Source organism: Branchiostoma belcheri, unplaced genomic scaffold (assembly GCF_001625305.1).
Source record: "Branchiostoma belcheri isolate BF01 breed outbred unplaced genomic scaffold, Haploidv18h27 scaffold64, whole genome shotgun sequence".
NCBI classification, from domain to species: domain Eukaryota; kingdom Metazoa; phylum Chordata; class Leptocardii; order Amphioxiformes; family Branchiostomatidae; genus Branchiostoma; species Branchiostoma belcheri.
In genome coordinates, this window is record NW_017804287.1 from 393,363 (window position 1) to 411,457 (window position 18,095).

An 18,095-nucleotide genomic window follows, 5' to 3' on the forward strand; every position below is an offset into this window, starting at 1 on the left:
CAGAAGGAAACGTTGGTTTTGATTCGTAGTGAAGGTCCCGGACTAAAGACGCCATCTAGGAAGAGTACGGCGTACGGGTATTAACATGTGAGTTTCGTGGTGCAATGCTAAAGAAATTACAAATGATTTTAAAAATATCAAATCACTAAAAAATCTTTTAAATGAACATATGCAGAAGGTTAGGTAAATCTTGGTCAATATAATAACAATTCCAGACTATATTGTTGATTTGACTTTCCTTTCAACAGCCAATGGAAAGCTAGCATCTTATTTGAAAATGATATTGAATGGGGCTACTGTGACACGCCATTTGACAAACAATCCTAACTTGTCTTAGACTAGCATCACACAAAACTCTCCCATAAGAAAGGACAAGCTTGAGCGAGAAAAGGATTGAGAGGGGCAATGATCTGTTGTCGGTACCAAAAAAAAAAAAAAAACTTGGTGGGTTGAGGGAGAAAATGGTCCTAATAAGAAAACTGCAGAGTAGTACATGTAGGAAGTGAAACCTATTTGGCAAGACTAAAAATCTATGTTTGACGTGGTGGGGAAAAGATTGCGGACAGGAATTCGAAATTCTACATACGTCACAACAAAAAGACGTAACTCGAAGCTAAATGTTCAAATACGGTCTAAATAGTCAATAATACAGTTTTAAATCCATTCCATTTGTATGGAAAATCGTTCTTTATTAATTAATAACCTTATTTTTCACTTCCTCCATAGTACTTGCTGTAACAGGGTTCTAATGTTTAGTTTCACTTATTCTAGAAATCAAAATTTTACATAACAATCTGGCAAATTGCTACACTGCTACGAGCTTAAAATTGGAAAATTGGCTAATAAGGTCGACCTACTTGAGGTAACAAAAGGTGGATCATTTTTCTTTTAGATTCAAAATTAACGAGTGGAATATATTTGGTGATTTTAGTTTTAGAACGCTGTCAATAATCTGTAGTACACATGTTTTAAACAAGAATAATTACAGTATACTCTTTTTTTACATTATGTCAAAATACTAGTAGCTCCTCCTCTATTCTTGCGGTAACATCAGTATATACCAGTAAACTCTCCATTATTCTTGCGGTATATCTATACACTAGTAACACCTCCATTACATTCTTGCAGTATATCTATATATATACTAGTATCCTCTATTGTTCTGGTATATCTATATACTACTAACTACTGCTCTATTCTTACAATATATCTAATGTTATTCTTGCAACTCATCTTTTCTTGCAGAATATCTATATAGCAGTTACTCCACATCTATCCTTGCAGTATGTCTGTATTCTTAGTAACTCCTTATCTATTTTTGGAATATATCTATATTTCTACTAGTAAAAGTTACTTAGTGAAGGCAATATCCGCAATGCTATAATCAAGATAACAGTATAGTCTGGACGAATACATTGCTAAGGTAATCGTGAATGGATTTATGGAATATGAAATGAATTATTGTCACCAACTTGTATGGAATATGCGTTCTGAAGACCATCCCTAGAACACGTGAAGAAGCTGACAGGGACATTATGAGAAACATGGAGAATTGACACAAACTGGATTCGATTATATTTGCTGAATTTCAATAAACGCAACCTATGTCACTGTATTTAGTCTGGTGGCAATAAAACAGCAGTTTGAGGACCAAATACGTGTTTTTCTGTTTGTTTTTTTTTGCTCTTGACTAGGTTATTTGACTGCATGCAGAAGTACTAGAAGGGAAATAAAGAAGTTACCTTAAATTTTCTCCCAGCATGTTCAAGATTAAAACAGCCACAAAAGATTTCAATCAATAATAATAATTAAAAGCTCATCGCCATATAGTCATGTTAGTCTGTTATCTCCCCGACATCGTAGACCTTGCATTCCCCTCGGTTAAACAAACACACAGTTAATAAGTTGAACCCCCATTTATCTATTGCCCTGGGTCATGTAATCACAGACACAGGTAGATTGTTCGTGTTGACAGCCCATGCGACATACCGAGTACTTTGAACTGACCCAAGTGACCCACCTCCAGGCTTTCCCTGGGGGGATAATTGTTCCTGATTACTCCACGCGAAACGTCGATCAATGCCCCACAAGTGTGTGTGCAAGTATACACATACATAGTATACATACATACATACATACGTACGTACAGTACCTACCTACCTACCTACACACACACACACACACACACACACACACACACACACACACACACACACACACACACACACACAGAGACAGACCGAGGTATCCCCAAAAGAGACTATGACCCCGAGTAACTCTAAATTAAATTTTCCGGATAATTACTCCATTTAACATTTAATAAAAGTTTTAAACAAGCCAAATTCTAAGGTTGTTACGGCATAAAAATCAAATATGACAAGATTTGGATACTGTTCCAATATCGCATAAATGTTCTATTTCATTTTTAATCACGAAAGTTCAATACGTAAGTCTAGCGAGATCAACCCACCGCCAGCGTATGGGTGGATCAGGTAGTGAGAACACCGTGACGGGCGGGTCGTGTCCGCCGGGAGAAGAGGTGCCAGGCGCCGCAGACCGCCCGCTGCATGCACGCACCACGGGCCGCCTGCGTCCTCCGCCCGTGCCGCCCGAGCAGCACGTCGAAGGGCGAGGGCACCGGCGGGGGAGGGGGTCGAGCAGCCCACTCTTCTCGACCGGTGGTGGCGCGCTGCCAAGTATACGCCAACAAACACAAGTTTTCAACCATTACTTGTTAGGGCTGAACACTGACGTTACCAATTATTGACAAATATACTGCGACTTTGTAGTTTGTTAAGTCTATGCTGGCAGATGTTGGCGTCTGATTGATTGCTAACAATGCGTTGAAAAGGTCCTGTCAATAGTGAAAAAATTCACACAGCACATTTGACAGGATGGTCCTGTCAATAACAGAAAAGTTGCACTAAAGACAGGACCACCCTGTCAATAGTGGAAATTTTTCTGTTATTGATAGGATGGTCCTGTCAATAGACACTTTCTTTGGGTACACGGTCAACAACTGCCGCAACTCGCCAAGATTGTCGTAAACGAAAAACCGCAAATCGTCGGTGATGTGTTAATGTTACTGAGGTCGTCTTGCGGAAAAACGGAAAACTGCAAAAAAAAATGTTGTGCCGTTGATTTTAAACCTCCTTGGTTGTAACTGATCATACAAGCTGTGGTGCATATATTCACACGTAGATTTTACAAACTGCGAGTCCTGAAAAAATGCAGCTTTGGCTTTTCTCTTCGGTTCATTGTAGCTCCTTTTTGAACCTCCTTGCAAGTACCAACATCATCTAAATGATTTATTATCCACCATGTCCCTAAAAGTAGTTCTAAGTCTATGTTAATGACATCTTTATTTGACCTCATACAAAAGGTATTTAAAGATTGTATGTTGTCAGTAACAAGTGCTTCAGTTATTATTGTAATAAAAGTTTCTGAAAACAAAGTATTGTATTTGCATATACATATTTACAAATGACACTTGACTCCATCCATAACTGTTTGACCTTGCTTGTATTATATCCCAAATTTTTGCATCAAATCAATTGGTAAATTGTATTTGAATGTTCTGAATTAGACAATTCATAACTCTCAAAGTATCACTCGGACTAAAACAAATGTTGAACCAAATATTTATTTCTGTAAAACATAAAGAGGGTAGCAACACGTAAGTTAAAGAATTAGGGTATAGAATTTTCTTCTTACATAACCAGTAAGTTTCTCACCTGCTTACGTTTCGATGTCTATCAGACACCTTCCTCAGAGCTTCTGACTGGAGTTCTGCAACTCGCCGCTATTTAACGCCAAAGTAGGTGGCGCTTTTGCGGCGAGAATGCAATCCCAAACGTGGCTGAGCTTGTATCCCCCCTCGTCCCGGTTCATCACTGGGGTTGATTTTCTTATTCAGACTGCTTCTTTAATCCAACGGATTATCCTGTTGGGATTTCTCCGTTTGGGATTGCATTCCTGGCTAGCTACCTGCCGTAGTTTTTTTCAGGTATGAGGCTAGAAACACAACTGTTAGTTTTCCCAGACCTTATCATATGAAAGACAACAATGGTATCTGAACTTTAAATAAGACTGACTACCAGCCAAAGTTTTCACTGAAACTCAAGGATAACAAACGTTCACATTGATACAGTTTAATTGAAAACAAAAAAAGATCGACTTTTCCTTGGTATATCACAACCAAATCTCTTCTTCAGCATACAAATAGAACTACATTACTAGGATAATACTTACATGAATATTTCGCACAAAAAACACTTGAATCCATCTCACACCTCTGCAACTTATCTTTGCGTTTGAACAAGGAAATCTAACTGACACTGTACCTTTCTTGTGTTGTGTATGTTTAAATTTTCTTACCATGTTTACCAAGATAAAATTGGCTCCTATATTAAGACTGTACTTACACAACACAAACACCACATGGTAGTTGTTACTGATAAAAATCTATCCTTCCATGATATAAAGCTCTGTCCTTGGTACTGAATGAACAGATCCTAACTGTCCAGCACAATTTAGTGGTTCAACCAATGATAGCGTGGCTATTATAGCGGCTCGACCAATGAAAAGTGGCTACGTGTCCGTCAAATATTTTCATTTTGATTATTGCTGTTATTTTGGGATAAGCCTATAATTTACAAACCAGGTTTTGTTATTTTTAGACCACCGTCTACAATGGCTTTTTTGGAAGGACCGCCAACAACATTTTTAGATGAAATTACAAAAAATTTTATACTTGAGAATATTTGGGAATGATAATTTTTCGTAAAAGCAAGGGGATTCAAAATGAACATTTTTAACCTCCTTGATATGATAAAAAAAGTTGCATTGGGATGCTTTAGATATGGCACAAGAACATGGACAGAATTTAAAAATACCACTTAGCAACTAAAACAATGCAACAACGTTTTAAACACTCAACGAGCTTTTCTAACGCTGTGTTTGAGTAAAATATTTTAGGTCTTGTATAACTTCATCTGTTCTTCCACGTCGTCGTACGATTGGACGCCGAATTTGTCCTCGTTGTCTTGCATCAATTTAAAGATGGCCGCCAGTTGTTCCCGCTGAATCCTGGGTAAAAACAAAAGGCTGGTTTGATGAAAGCTATTTCTGCAATTAAGGCCATGTCGATTTGATTATTTGAATGACAATTTTCCTTCATACTGTAAATCGTACAAAGCAGCTGCAAAATGGGCAAATATATGCCGTAAATTGAAAAAAAAATATTCGAAAAAGATATCAAATGTAGAATGCAAAAATCGATTCCAAGGGAAAAGGAGGAAATTTAATGTGAATAAATTAAAATGAAGAGTATATTATTTGCCATAGCATACTCCGTATGTTTAGCCATTTGTTCCCATGTCAACGTAGATTTAATAATGAAGGCAACTTTGTTTTTGGATGTCATCCATATAATCAAATCAACTCTCTAGCTAGCTCTAGACAACAATAGATCGACCACTTTCATCATTCGCAGCATCGTTTCATCTTACGCCATCAATGGGGTTCTTAAGAAAAGGCGAGCTGGATTCTTAAGAACCTTACCGTCTTTCGGTTTCCCTGTCTTCGTCAGTCATGCCTCGCTCAGCCTCCTTGTAGACCTTACGTTGTGGGCACGCCTCTTCGTAAATCTCTTCCTTCACCTTTTTCACGTCGTCGTCGCTATCTGGGACGGGGCTTGTGGTTTTCTTTTCTTCTTCTCCGATGTTTCCTTCCTTACCCGGATCCTCACCGTTCGCTCCGTGTTGTGGTGCCTCCGTGAGCGTGGCTTCTTCCCGGTCCGCCTTACTCTTGCCATCCGCGAGGAGGCCGTAGACGCCCTTCGGCTTCCCTCGCTCTCTCCGCCGCCACGGCCCGCGGCTCTGTTCGCTGGGCTCCATCATTTCTGACGTCATGAACGGGCAGCTAAAAATGCTGGGCGGCTGGCTGCGCGTTTTCTTCTTCTTCTTCTTCAGTACTTTGGTGGTGCCGCTTTTCTTAGCAACGACAGGCTCCGGCGGCGCGCTGGCTTCTGTCCGCTCCTGTTCCTTCTCTTTTCCAGCCTCGCCATTTTCAGTATCTGCTTGTACCTCTGCAGCAGCCTGTACAAGATCGCTTTCTTCTTTCACTGCATCGGGGCTGTCTTTCTCTTGCTCTTCTTCTGCCCCTCCGCAATTATCGTTTACCTGGTCTTCGTCAGGTTTTTCTTCCTTGGCCGCATCTTCGCCTTCTGATGCCTTCTCTGTGCCGTTCTCGTTCCCAGGCGTCGTCGTGCTGTCGTCTGCAGCATCTTTCTGTTGTTCGCTCAGACTGATATCTGTAGCTGCTGTCGCGATGTCCTCAAGTTCAGGCATGCTGTCCTCCGCCGAGGACTCCTGTTCGGGGGAAGAAGACAGAGGTGACAACGCTGGAGCTGCCATTTTAGAACTAGCAGCGCGACGAAGCTCTCAAAAGCCGTGTGTTTTTTTGGCGACCCTTGGTTACGAGTAACAAACGCCGGGAGCACAGAAATGACTTCAAGGATTTTGTTTAAATGACAAATACACAATCAAGAAAATTATACCCTACGCAGTACTGCTGTGTGTTACGTTGCTAGGCAACGGATATCGGTTGAACAGTGTTTTCTAACAACTTCTGATTTTTTTTTACAAATGTCATAGGAGTATCAATGTATGATCTCTCCGACCGTTTTCCTAAGCAATTATTTATGACATTACCGTGGGATTGAATGAGTTAACGGTTTACATCCATGTACGTAGATACCTATATTAGATGTTTAGGAAAACACGGGATCTATAAAATAAAGCTTCGTCAAATGTAGTTCCAATCAAATATCGTTTTCTAGGTGACGGCCTGTGTTTTCAATTTTACATTATCAAAATCACGGTAACATCCACTTTACTGTACCCCTGTGGCGTTCTCGTTCACAATTAAACAAACGCGGGCATTCCTCCCACTGAGATACGCTATAGAAGAAGAGCAGCAACTAGAATTTAAATTACTAGTAATAAGTGGGTAACATTTTTTCTGCGTAGAAACGATAGTGAAGTGGATGTATATACACCGATTTTTGTCTCATAGCCGGTAAGAGTATACGTATGCTTTGTAAGTGAGGGGCAGATCAAATTCATTTAATACGGTGTGCTCTAACCGTATTATAACACGGTCTCTATATACCGTAGAGTATGCTACAGAAAATGCAACAGAAAGCACAGTATCTGCTTGGTCATTCGGACAACCATTCAACGACCTCTGAAGAACCGAAACACTCCCGTGTGTTGACAATTTGGGGACTCAAAACACAAACGACTATAAAACATTCTGTTTTTTTGTCTTTGCAGTACATTGTATTTTGCTTCATCCCCTATTTTTTTTTCATCTGCGGCTTTGCTTTCTGCCTTCTCACGAGACGCAAATCACGCAAAACGTGTTACATTTTATTTTCGTCGTCTGTAAATACGTTCAAACCAAACACCAAGAATGAACCAAGGCCTTGAACAAAAATAATTTTACAGTAGATCAGGCACCCTGTAGTGTTGTACAAATGTATGTTCGCTTTCTCTTGAAGTGCCTAATGTTCTTTCTGTCACTTGCGAGTAGCCTTCCGGCATGGATTTGCATTTATATGCTGTAACCATAACAACGTTAAACGTAACTTTGATGTTTTCATAACAAAAATCCCAATACGTGTACCGCACATAGTATATTACTTTAAAACTGTATTCACAGATTTATTCACCATTGCGACTGGATGGTTCCACGATTAGCTTGTTACAATGGCGAAGTCAAACGTGCTGTTGCCATGGCAACGGTGACGCACTCCATCATGTGTTATCCCCAGATGTCGTGCGTAGCCATAAAAGCGTCAGCTGTTCAATAATGGGCTCCACTTCTAAAAGCAATGCGGAAAACCCTGAAGTAAATAGCCTCTTTTGTAGACCCCGGGGAGGGAGTTATGCAGCGGAGGGAGTTAAGACGCCGTCCCAACAGCGGCGTGTACTCCCTGTGCGAATCAGTAGCCTCTACCAGGCTTCGGGAGGCAGCTGAAAAGAATAGAAATCGGCCAAATAGAGAGATAACATGCCAGGGAAGTTGGACCGGTAGAGAGAAATGTTTGTACCGCCGCCGCACAAGTCTGCGAAGAAGGCAACAAGTAATATATAAAGCAGTGCCAGGTTTGACAGTGGATTGTAGATGTCAATGACTACAACGTTAACATTAACCAACATACCATTCTGGTTTTTGATGTTTTCTGTCTTTCGTTCAATTTTATTACAGTCTTCGTAGGAACAACGTTAACTCGGTATTGGCTGACGGTGAAAGAACCTTCGGTATGACTGAGAGTAGGATCTATATGAATAATTGACATTTCATACCCTACTCACCAATACTTATGTAATAGGGTATGAAATAGTCTTTGCCGATCATTGTACTATATTTTCGTTCATTTCTACCAAAAACATATAGGTATTTTGATGGTCACAATTTTTCCGCACCAACCTCTGGTTGGAGAGTAACGGCCGTTTTAAGAATCACTGCCCTCATAATTAATATCTATTGTAAACCTGTTCATCGTGCGACGAATGTGTTAAGGTTGTACAACAGATGATCCGTTTCCCACGGAGTCGCAAATTGCCCTAATCTAGCGGACCATGGGAACATTGCATGCATTTTTCAGGGAAATCGTATTTTCCTCTTCCCCAAGATATGAAACCTTTCCAAAAGGTTTTGTATCTGACATGTGACGACCCCTGCGTGGTATATACTAGTACAAAGAGAGTATTAAAGAGAGTATAAAAGTAGAAATTCCTTCTATAATTAATTGAACAGCTCATTTCCATCCATATAAAGCCACACACTCTTGTACCAGTAGATGCCATACTTTATACCTATACAATCGTTTTGCAACTATTAGCATCATTATATTGGGAAAGTACGATTCTTCTAAAATACATGATATTCAACAAGCTAACATGGACATACAGAATAAAGTACAGCAGGAAGAAAGTGCACAAGGTTATAAGATCAAAGATAACAGTATAATTATAGAGGGAATGACCTGTGGGGAGATAATAATGTGCGTAATCAAAATGATAATCACCAAGTATAGATTACGTCGGTAACCCTATATACATTTATACATACACACATGCCTATTTGACACGTAAAATACAGCCCAAAGCATTATAATCTTACAGTTCTATTGTCGTTCAAATTCTATCACAAATCTCAAGCAATGAAACAAGCCCAGATAAACGTATTCACTGAGTTCAAAATAAACAGCATTCACACTAATGGGGATACTAGTATTAAGAAATACACGGTACATCATAGCCTCTACCAGGCTTCGGGAAGCGGCTGAAAGAGCAGAAACTGGCTAAATAGAGAGATAATATGACAGGGGGAGTTGGTCAGCTGGAGAGTACAGATTACTACACCCGGTTCTAATCTTACCAGCCGCCTGGTTCAGGCTAAACTGTTCCAATAGCTGGCCAACTCCCCTTGTCAATCTCTACCCTTTCCAGCCGCTTCCCGAAGCCTGGTAGAGGCTATGTACTTAAATCATACGTTGAATAAACAGACCTCATCTGGGCCCAACATTTCGTCGTCGCCTTCCGTTTCTCTTTCACTCTCTCCATCCGTCGGTTTGTCATCCTCCTCTCCTATCTCCCACTCAACCCTGCCATCCGCACCGCTCGCACTAAGCGGGTCGTCGGTACACGGAACGGAGCCCGGCGCTGTGCCGTTCGGTAAGGGTTGCTCCTCTCCTGTGTCCCTGCTGGGTACTACAAGGGCTAAAACAATAGCCACCAGAAAGGAAGAGAATATCAAGATTTCAGCATACAAACCAAAGCAGATAAACATTTTTCCTCAGCCGTCTGTGCTAGACGAGCGCTGTTGTTTTGACACCTCTTTTGAAATCGAGCGACGGACGGATGCGAACAGGTCATTTCCGGATACAACAGGTGTTTCGATGTATTACTTCCGGGTTAAGAATAACGCTGGCAGTTGACATGCTTGAATGCACGCTGTATGGTCTTACGTCAGTGTTGTCAAATCTTTGTTGAATGTTCTGATCTTAGATATCTTGCGCGAAGATTACACAGTGATATCATCTCATTTTACTGTTGACATAATGTGATTACTGTCATTAATAATTTCATATGCTCTCTCTCTCTGTATCTCTATCTCCCCGAGTTTCAGGCTAGGATTTCTCTGCACTGTAAGCTGCTATCCCCGCCTAGTCAACTTACAAATGTAGTTCACCGCGTTCAAACCAGGTGTGTCTAGTAGATATTTACTAATTTTAAATGGAGTAATTATCCGGAAAATTCAATTTAGAGTTACTCGGGATCATAGTGTCATAGAAATTTCATTTATATTGTTTGGTGGGGATATTCATACGGACCTTGGTCTGTGTGTGTGACTGTGTACATGTATACACGCACACTTGTACGTGTGGGGCATTGATCTACGTTTTGCGTGTCGTAAGAATAAACAATTATCCCCCAGGGAAAGCCTGGAGGTGGGTCACTTGGGTCAGTTCAAAGTACTCGGTATGTTATGAGATGTCTACACGAACAGTCTACCTGTGTCTGTGATTACATGACCCAGGGCAATAGATAAATGGGGGTTGAACTTATGAACTGTGTGTTTGTTCAACCGAGGGAAAAACAAGGTATACGATGTCGGGGAGACAACAGACTAACATGACTATATGGCGACGAGCTTTTAATTATTATTATTGATTGAAACCTTTTGTGGCTGTTTTGATCTTAAACATGCTGGGAGAATTTTACGGTAACTTATTTATTTCCCTTCTAGCACTTCTGCATGCAGTTAAATAACCTAGTCAAGAACAAAAAAAAAAAAAAAACAGAAAAACACGTATTTGGTCCTCAAACTGCTGTTTTATTGCCACCAGACTAAATGCAGGTACATACTAGTACGTTGCGTTAATTAAAATTCAGTAAACATAATCGAATCTAGTTTGTGTCAATTCTCCATTTTTCTCATAATGTCCCTGTCAGCTACTTCACGTGTTCTAGGGATGGTCTTCAGAACGCATATTCCATACAAGTTGGTGACAATAATTCATATTCATATTCATATTCATATCCATAATTCCATTCACGTTTACCTAAGCAATGTATTCGTGCAGACTATGCTATTATTTCGATTATAGCATTGCAGATATTGCCTTCGCTAATTAACTTTTACTAGTAGAAATATAGATATATTCCAAGAACTTTAACGTTTCCTTTTGTTTGAAAAAAGAACGTCCCTTTCAACCTCACTGCTGTCAACACCGCTAACTAATTTATAAGATCTGCTTATGAGCATACATTGTCTGTGTTGTAACATCGCACCTCGGCAGTAGAGGTACAGTTGTCATGAAATAGAGAATAAGATGCACAGCTGGCACCAAAGTCTCTAATTTAGGAGATCAGAAAAGAAGACCATAGTTCAAAAGGGAGGAAAGAAGATCTCGACTGCTAAAAGAAAAATGGATTTGACATAAGCCAAAGAGTTGCAAATAGAGTCCATATCTAAAATGCTGTAAGAGAGGTACAAACTAGATAGTTTCCAACAAAGAATAAGCTAAGAACGTGTGAAAAGAAAGTCACGCCGAGTTGACTTCCATGTCCATCAGTTTCTTGACCAGATCTTCACAACTCCAGCCTACAGTATAGAGAAGAAACAACAATAGTGGTCTAAGAATGGATAATTCAAGAGTGGTAGCATTGCTAACAACCCAAAACTTTTATGAACTACTCTGCCGTGGCTCTTGACATGACATTGCCGTCTGCTGTAGCCTACTGATGATATGTGCTTCAACAAGTCATAAGCTTGATTCAAAACTTGTAAACTAAATACAGTGCTTTAGATATTGGACATTTCCAAATCTACTTGAAAATCATGAACATTACAAAAATGTGTATCGTCAACAGGCAAGGCTTGAAACAACTATTTAACCGTGCTTCTACCGGCCCCCACTCACCAGTTATTCCTTGTAGTCCTCCATCCCATTCTACATGGCTTCCTCCAGGATCTCCCGTGCTGGAAAACAAAAGACGAACGATATACTTTAACACTGAGCACGTACCTGCAAGGAAGGTTTCAAATAACTCTATGAACTATCAACTAATAATATTACTCTAACTTGATTTCTTCTTGCAATTACGTAACACCATAACCTGTGCTTAACAGTAAAATACATCTTTGATAGTGGAAGTTTGAAGGGGCTCTGATATTTTCCTATCCACTACTTTCTGTAATAGTTTGTAGAATCACAGTAAAACTTCATAGAAGGCTCTGATGGCATTTGCTTATCCATATATGTTTTGTAATAGTTTAAAGAATCGTTCTAAATCTTGAATACCGGTTTCCTCGGTCTCTTCAGTCTCCTCGCAGGTCCACATCCCTTCTTCGCCCTTGATGGGTTTCTTTTCTCCATCATCCCCACACTCCACCTTGTAGCAGAACTCTTCGCCGGCGTCACAGTTGCAGTTGTGTTCCTCCTCATCACCCACCCAGCTTTGCCCCTCCTGTAGGTAAGCATCAATATCATGGACAGGAATTGAGCTGGCAACAGCGGATTGTAAGGGTTTGTGTAAAAATGACAACATTGCACAGCCATGAAATTAAAGCCAGGACACAGTACTTAAGGGAGAGACAGAGAGAGAGAGAGAGAGAGAGAGAGAGAGAGAGAGAGAGAGAGAGAGAGAGAGAGACCAACTGGCCTAACCTCATGTTCTCCACAGCCCGTTCCCTCGGTCTGCCGCACTTCAGATGTCCTCTTTGTCACCGTACCTAGAAAAAAAAAGAGTTTAAATGTTTGACGTTTGTTTGTCAGTCAGTGTTTATCTCTTTCTATCTCTTCGCCTCTTTTCGACTTTCTAAAGAGTCGGAATGATTTTCATCAAAGTAGCAGAACTTGACAGGTACTTCTACATTCCCCTCCAAATATTAGGTGTTTTCATGATCACATAAAGTTCGCTGACTCCTGTTGGAACAAAGGTTCCAAGATATACCCTGTCCTCCCCCAGCTTGTGGAGTATCCGGCATAAAAGCAAACTTCGTGGACGATATTCAGGCACCTTCTTCAATGGTATTGCAGGCATTCTTGGAAACATATTGCACACTAGAAGGGCCAGGTTTGCAAGCAAATACCCAAGGAGCTTTCATCACAAGGAGGGAGATCGACCTTGGTTTCCTTTCAAGGATGTTCGTAGCGCGTGTGAAAATTTGATTCACACCAGAGTGCCAATGACACTCATATGCATGAATCCCATGCCGGCGCGCTAGCGCCTTCCCTTTGTTATTTAGGTTGTTTACAACCTGGCACAGCCTAGTAATGGCGAATTGTCTATGGAGCGATTTTTATTTTTGCAGGTTTGAGGAGGATTTTGAAATGATAGAATAGGAAAAAGAGTATTACTCGGGCGATGATTTCTTGAATCAATGCTATACAACATCTGCAGATGGGTTGCATTTATTTGTCTGCATGGGTCGCTTTATATTTCTACAGCAAGAGTAAAAATGTGGAGTCTGCGGAATAGAACATGACATATTCCTTTTTTCTAGATATTTGTCGGTAATATTCCTACAACCAAGGACTTACAAGTAGCGATTGTGGTGTGAAGAATTGCAAGTTACTTTAAAATCTCGGTCAGTACGTCACAACCAAAATCGACCGAAGAAAATAAAAATTACGAGAGAGCCGAAGATGTACATGTACTAGTAAATAAAGACCCGATCACCGCAAAAATTACACGCAAAGTGTCGGCCTCTCCTTCCTCAAGAACCGACAGATTCTAAAAAAAACAGGGACGGTACGACAAAAATGAGAACGGTACGAATTACTATGATCTCGTCATTTGAACGAGCACATGTTCAACTGTTAGGAAAAAATATCCACTTACCGAGGAAAAAATCCATACTTTTCTTACAGCCACATAAAAATATAGCTATATTTCCATATTTCTATCGCTAGAAATCAGAGACCAGTCCACAAAAAATGCTCTAAAATCGCCCGTGTTTATCGTACAGCATAGAGAAAAGTACGTAAACAAGCGCCATCTTGTTCCGCACCCGAATATGACCTCGGGGTAACCCTGCCGAGTTTTCCAAATATGGGAATCGCCGGAAAAATCCGACACCTCGGCCCTTCTCGGCCCATGCTCGGCGCAGATCGGGGCGTGTGACGTCATGCCTAAGCTCATTATCGGCCGAAAACCGCGGGAAGACGCGCTACAAACATACAGATCTGACGATGTGCCGCCGGGCCTGTAAACAATAGGCCGCAGCGGGGCGAAACAATGGAGCACAGCGGGCGGCTAAGGTCGATCTCCCTCCTTGTGATGAAAGCTCCTTGCAAATACCGCATAGTTTACTCCCTTCCCATGCAAAAATTGACTCTTCCACGTCAACCAGTTGTCTCTTTTACACACGCACGCTCACACAAACACACGCTCACAGACACACTTCCTTTGGCCGTTTGAAAAAGTTATAATAGCACACAAAAAAAATAAAACTGAAAAGAAAGGTTTGCTTTACATACCTGTGTAGACTTCTATCTCGCAGACTGTCAGAACACGGCCATAGCCGGGCAGTCGGATCCCCACATATCGTCCTGTCATTCCGTTGCAGTTGATGGCATCCTTGTCCTTACCAGCGAGGATGGTGTGATGCCCGCCGCAGCGAGGGTTCTGGTCTACGCGCGCATTGTTTCCGATGTGGATGGTGAAGGGGGTGAGTCGATCTCGGCAACAGTCCGCGCGGTTCACGAGGACGACCCACTGCACTCTGACCGAGGTTCCGAGGTCCACTTGCAGCCAAGGGTCCGTCTCAGCCGGAGTTTGGGTGCAGCACTGGCTATTATAGTTCGGGTCCCTGCATCCGTCAGTCGCTCGGGAGGCAACCCCGTTATGTGCGACATTTGACTGGGACGTTGGTTTTCCCAACGCTAGGTTTGGAGCTGAGAGTAAAACAGGATAATGTTCAAGAAACAAAAAACCAATTGCGGAGCTATCGCTTATTTCTTTATTTTTTAAGCGTTGTCCTTTCTGAAACAAACTCCCCCCACCGGCTAGTAAGTAGAATGATTTTTTTCTGCACAACATTCAAGTGGCCCCTGAAGCATGTTCACAACCTTTTAAACTGCCACACAGCAAAGTTGGACTAGACACAAATATGATCATTCATGGTGGTCACCCTCTGATTCCAGGCCCACGGTTTGTATATGCAATTGCTTGACACGTACAAGGGGCGGGCCTGGCATGGATATGACATGGTATAGTACGGTACTGTACGGTACTTACCTGCATATACCTCCACCTCGCACAGCGCCAGGACTCGCCTCTTCCCCGGCAGCCTGATGCCCACGTACCTGCCCCTCAACCCGCCGCAGTCGACAACCTTCTCGGTCTCAGTCGGAGGGAAGTGGTGATGCCCGCCACACCTCGGGTTGCTGACCACGCTAGCGCTGGACCCGACGTGGACGTCGAAGGGTGTGATCTTTTCAGAGGACGAGTCACGGCGGTTGACGATGGTGACGTGGTCCACGGTGACATAACGTCCCAAATCGACGTACCACCATGGGTCGTTTTGTTCATTCGTGTGTGCGCAGAAACGGTTAGAATGCTGAGGACTCCTGTTACCGTCAACAGCTAGAGCCGAGGGACCTCCATGTGCTGTGCTCGACTGACGCGTAGGTCTTCCTAATGCAACGTCTGGGTCATAGATGTCACCTGTAGCGGAAAAGACATAACAAGGAATCAAATTTCCTTTTCCTGTACACCATAGACATAATCAATAAGGTAGAAAACACATGCATCGAAAGGAAAAGAACCCGCCATGTCGTCATCAGACTCAAATGTTCTACCCTTCTTTGAGATTTTGCTTCCAATATTAAGTATGTGTTCGATACGTGTGTATGTGCCAATATATAATGTACAGAAGTACTTCCATGTATACCGACGCCTAAACTAATGGCTTTTGAGGTGATATAATGAATACAAGCTTTATCATACACCCGTTTCATTCTGATAAAATCCATGCTTACCAGGTAAGTGCCTTTTGCGATCATCAATACCGTTGTTACCGGCCATCACTTCTTCCTCCACCAAATCTGTGCCAACAAAATGAAATACCATGTACAATTGTATGCAATTGTACACATGTAAGACAAACAATGAAACGATTAAGTTAAGTAGCAAGCTCTACTCAAGTGCACAAATTATGACACAGTTTGTTTCCTCTTCAACATAAGACAAGGTCAAGCAAAAAAGAAAGGTTCGATAAAAATATCTTCCATTTCTGTCTATAAAACCCACCTTTTTCGGTTTAAAACTGAAAGACGGACTTTCTCCTTTTTTCTTATCACATTTGTTAAGTTTGGCATAAGTTGCTTTCATGATATGAGATTATGGTACAATTGTACAAGCTGCTTTCTAGAGATAATACATGAGAATGCAATATTGGTTTCGAACCCACTATAAAGACAAACGTCTCTCTACCTTCCAGCTTCTTAAGTAACATCTCCACTTCCTCAATATCAGGTGAGGCATCTTCATTCAGTTGTTGTTCCTCTTCCGGCTGTTGTGCCATGCTCTTGGCTTGTGGTAAAAGTTGAGAGATAAATCGTATTTAGTCCGATCCATCATTTGGCTTCCATCCGAAAACTACACATTTCACGTTTTTATCATGTTAAAATAGGCAAATGTTAGATCCAGACGGAAAACCTGTCTTTCATTGTTTCCGTTGATATCATATGGAATGTTTACCTGGATACACGGCTCCAGCCAAGAGTGCCAGTGCCAGGACAAACTCAAAGTGACGGGTCATCTTCAGCCTTTGTCCTGTCCGGTGACTCTGTATTTAAGACAAAATAAATAAAATTCAGCGGGTTACATGTAAGTTATGTCTTTGTATTCGTAGCGATACTGCACACAAAATTAATATATATATATATATATATATATGGTGTTTAATTTTGTGTGCAGTATCGTTACGAATGCAGTGCAGTATCTCTCTCTCTCTCTTTCGCTCTGTATACACACACACACACACACACATATATATATATAGATCGAAGGTTGTATATGTACAAAAGTGCAACAAAATATGACAAAAGACAATGAAGTTAGTACGTCGATATGGTTTGTACAAAACCTGAAGTAATAGACATGTTGCAAAGCTTGTGACTTTCTACAGTATCAGCAGCCGACATGCTCATCCCGACCTGACATTTAACATCAAACTGAACCAATACTTTATTTAAAAAAAAATAATAGATAAGAATTAAATGCGCGCTGCTCCCCCCTCCCCATGTAGCAATACGTTAATATCACACAATAAGTACTGACGAATTACAACTAAAACCTTTTTGAGAACAGACGAAAATCAATGCGCGCGCAGAAGTCATCCGTAAAATTAAGTCGGTGTGGCCTTACAACCAAAATATGTAATATGACGGTCTCCGTGCCTCACCTTGCAGTTGGTTGGTCAAGATGAAGACTTGACGATGTCTTGATCTGCAGCACGACTCGTCGTCTCCCCGCAAACTGCCAGCGTGGCTGAAGTCACCCGCTTTTATAGCTTCGAAGTCAAGCCGCTACAGGTCCATCGTGACCACATCCATCCTGTTTTCTTGGAAGAACCTGAAAGAAATCTATATGTAATATGTAGACGTGCCGTGTTCGCGTGAAGTTGGCATGCGCAGAAGTAGTCACCCTGTTCTTTGAAGCAATGAACTTGGATCGGTTGCGTGATCGCTTGTGCAAAGAGCGTGACTTGTGTGTTTACAAGTGCAAACATGTACTAGTAGATAAGTGCAATATATGACACTCGTCAAAAACACAAATAAAGTTGAATACTGCAACCCAGAAAGAATCAAACAGGCATGCATCATGTTCCTATTTATCCACTGAATTTTATACAGAATATCAAACACCTTGCGTTGAATACGGTGGATAACGAAACGCATTTTATTTTAAATTGTACTCTCTGTAGCAATAAACAACAAAATTAACTCTTGACGCAGACTCCAAAAGTCCAAATTCTACCCTAACTTTCACACACGAATGGAAAGAAAA

The 18,095-nt window shown here is 41.3% G+C and overlaps 2 protein-coding genes across 2 annotated transcripts; both read right to left on the reverse strand.

The window, feature by feature from the left end:
- Positions 1–3,996: 3,996 nt before the first annotated feature.
- On the reverse strand, positions 3,997–9,931 carry LOC109483458 (trans-Golgi network integral membrane protein 2-like). The gene is made up of 3 exons (XM_019786501.1): positions 9,580–9,931; positions 5,563–6,371; positions 3,997–5,088 (listed from the first exon to the last, which is right to left on the reverse strand). Exons 1-3 carry the CDS (start codon positions 9,859–9,861, stop codon positions 4,974–4,976), a joined length of 1,206 nt encoding a protein of 401 aa, XP_019642060.1. The 5' UTR covers positions 9,862–9,931; the 3' UTR covers positions 3,997–4,973.
- A 1,170-nt stretch (positions 9,932–11,101) lies between these two features.
- LOC109483453 lies at positions 11,102–17,639 on the reverse strand. The gene is made up of 10 exons (XM_019786491.1): positions 17,491–17,639; positions 16,785–16,872; positions 16,518–16,616; positions 16,064–16,129; positions 15,321–15,749; positions 14,561–14,977; positions 12,746–12,810; positions 12,380–12,545; positions 11,999–12,057; positions 11,102–11,679 (listed from the first exon to the last, which is right to left on the reverse strand). Exons 2-9 carry the CDS (start codon positions 16,843–16,845, stop codon positions 12,029–12,031), a joined length of 1,332 nt encoding a protein of 443 aa, XP_019642050.1. The 5' UTR covers positions 16,846–16,872; positions 17,491–17,639; the 3' UTR covers positions 11,102–11,679; positions 11,999–12,028.
- Between the last annotated feature and the right edge of the window lie 456 nt (positions 17,640–18,095).

Bases quoted from the DNA above. Each gene is read 5' to 3' on its own strand.
- LOC109483453 (XM_019786491.1), bottom strand. From the start codon at position 16,845: ATGACCCGTCACTTTGAGTTTGTCCTGGCACTGGCACTCTTGGCTGGA. The intron at 12,811-14,560 runs GTATGTAAAGCA...TTTTTTTTCTAG, and splicing joins CGAGATAGAAGTCTACACAG to GTACGGTGACAAAGAGGACA. The intron at 12,546-12,745 runs GTTAGGCCAGTT...GCTTACCTACAG, and splicing joins CGGGCTGTGGAGAACATGAG to GAGGGGCAAAGCTGGGTGGG.
- LOC109483458 (XM_019786501.1), bottom strand. From the start codon at position 9,861: ATGTTTATCTGCTTTGGTTTGTATGCTGAAATCTTGATATTCTCTTCC. The intron at 6,372-9,579 runs GTCTGTTTATTC...TCCCCCGAACAG, and splicing joins AAATGTTGGGCCCAGATGAG to GAGTCCTCGGCGGAGGACAG. The intron at 5,089-5,562 runs GTAAGGTTCTTA...GTTTTTACCCAG, and splicing joins GACAGGGAAACCGAAAGACG to GATTCAGCGGGAACAACTGG.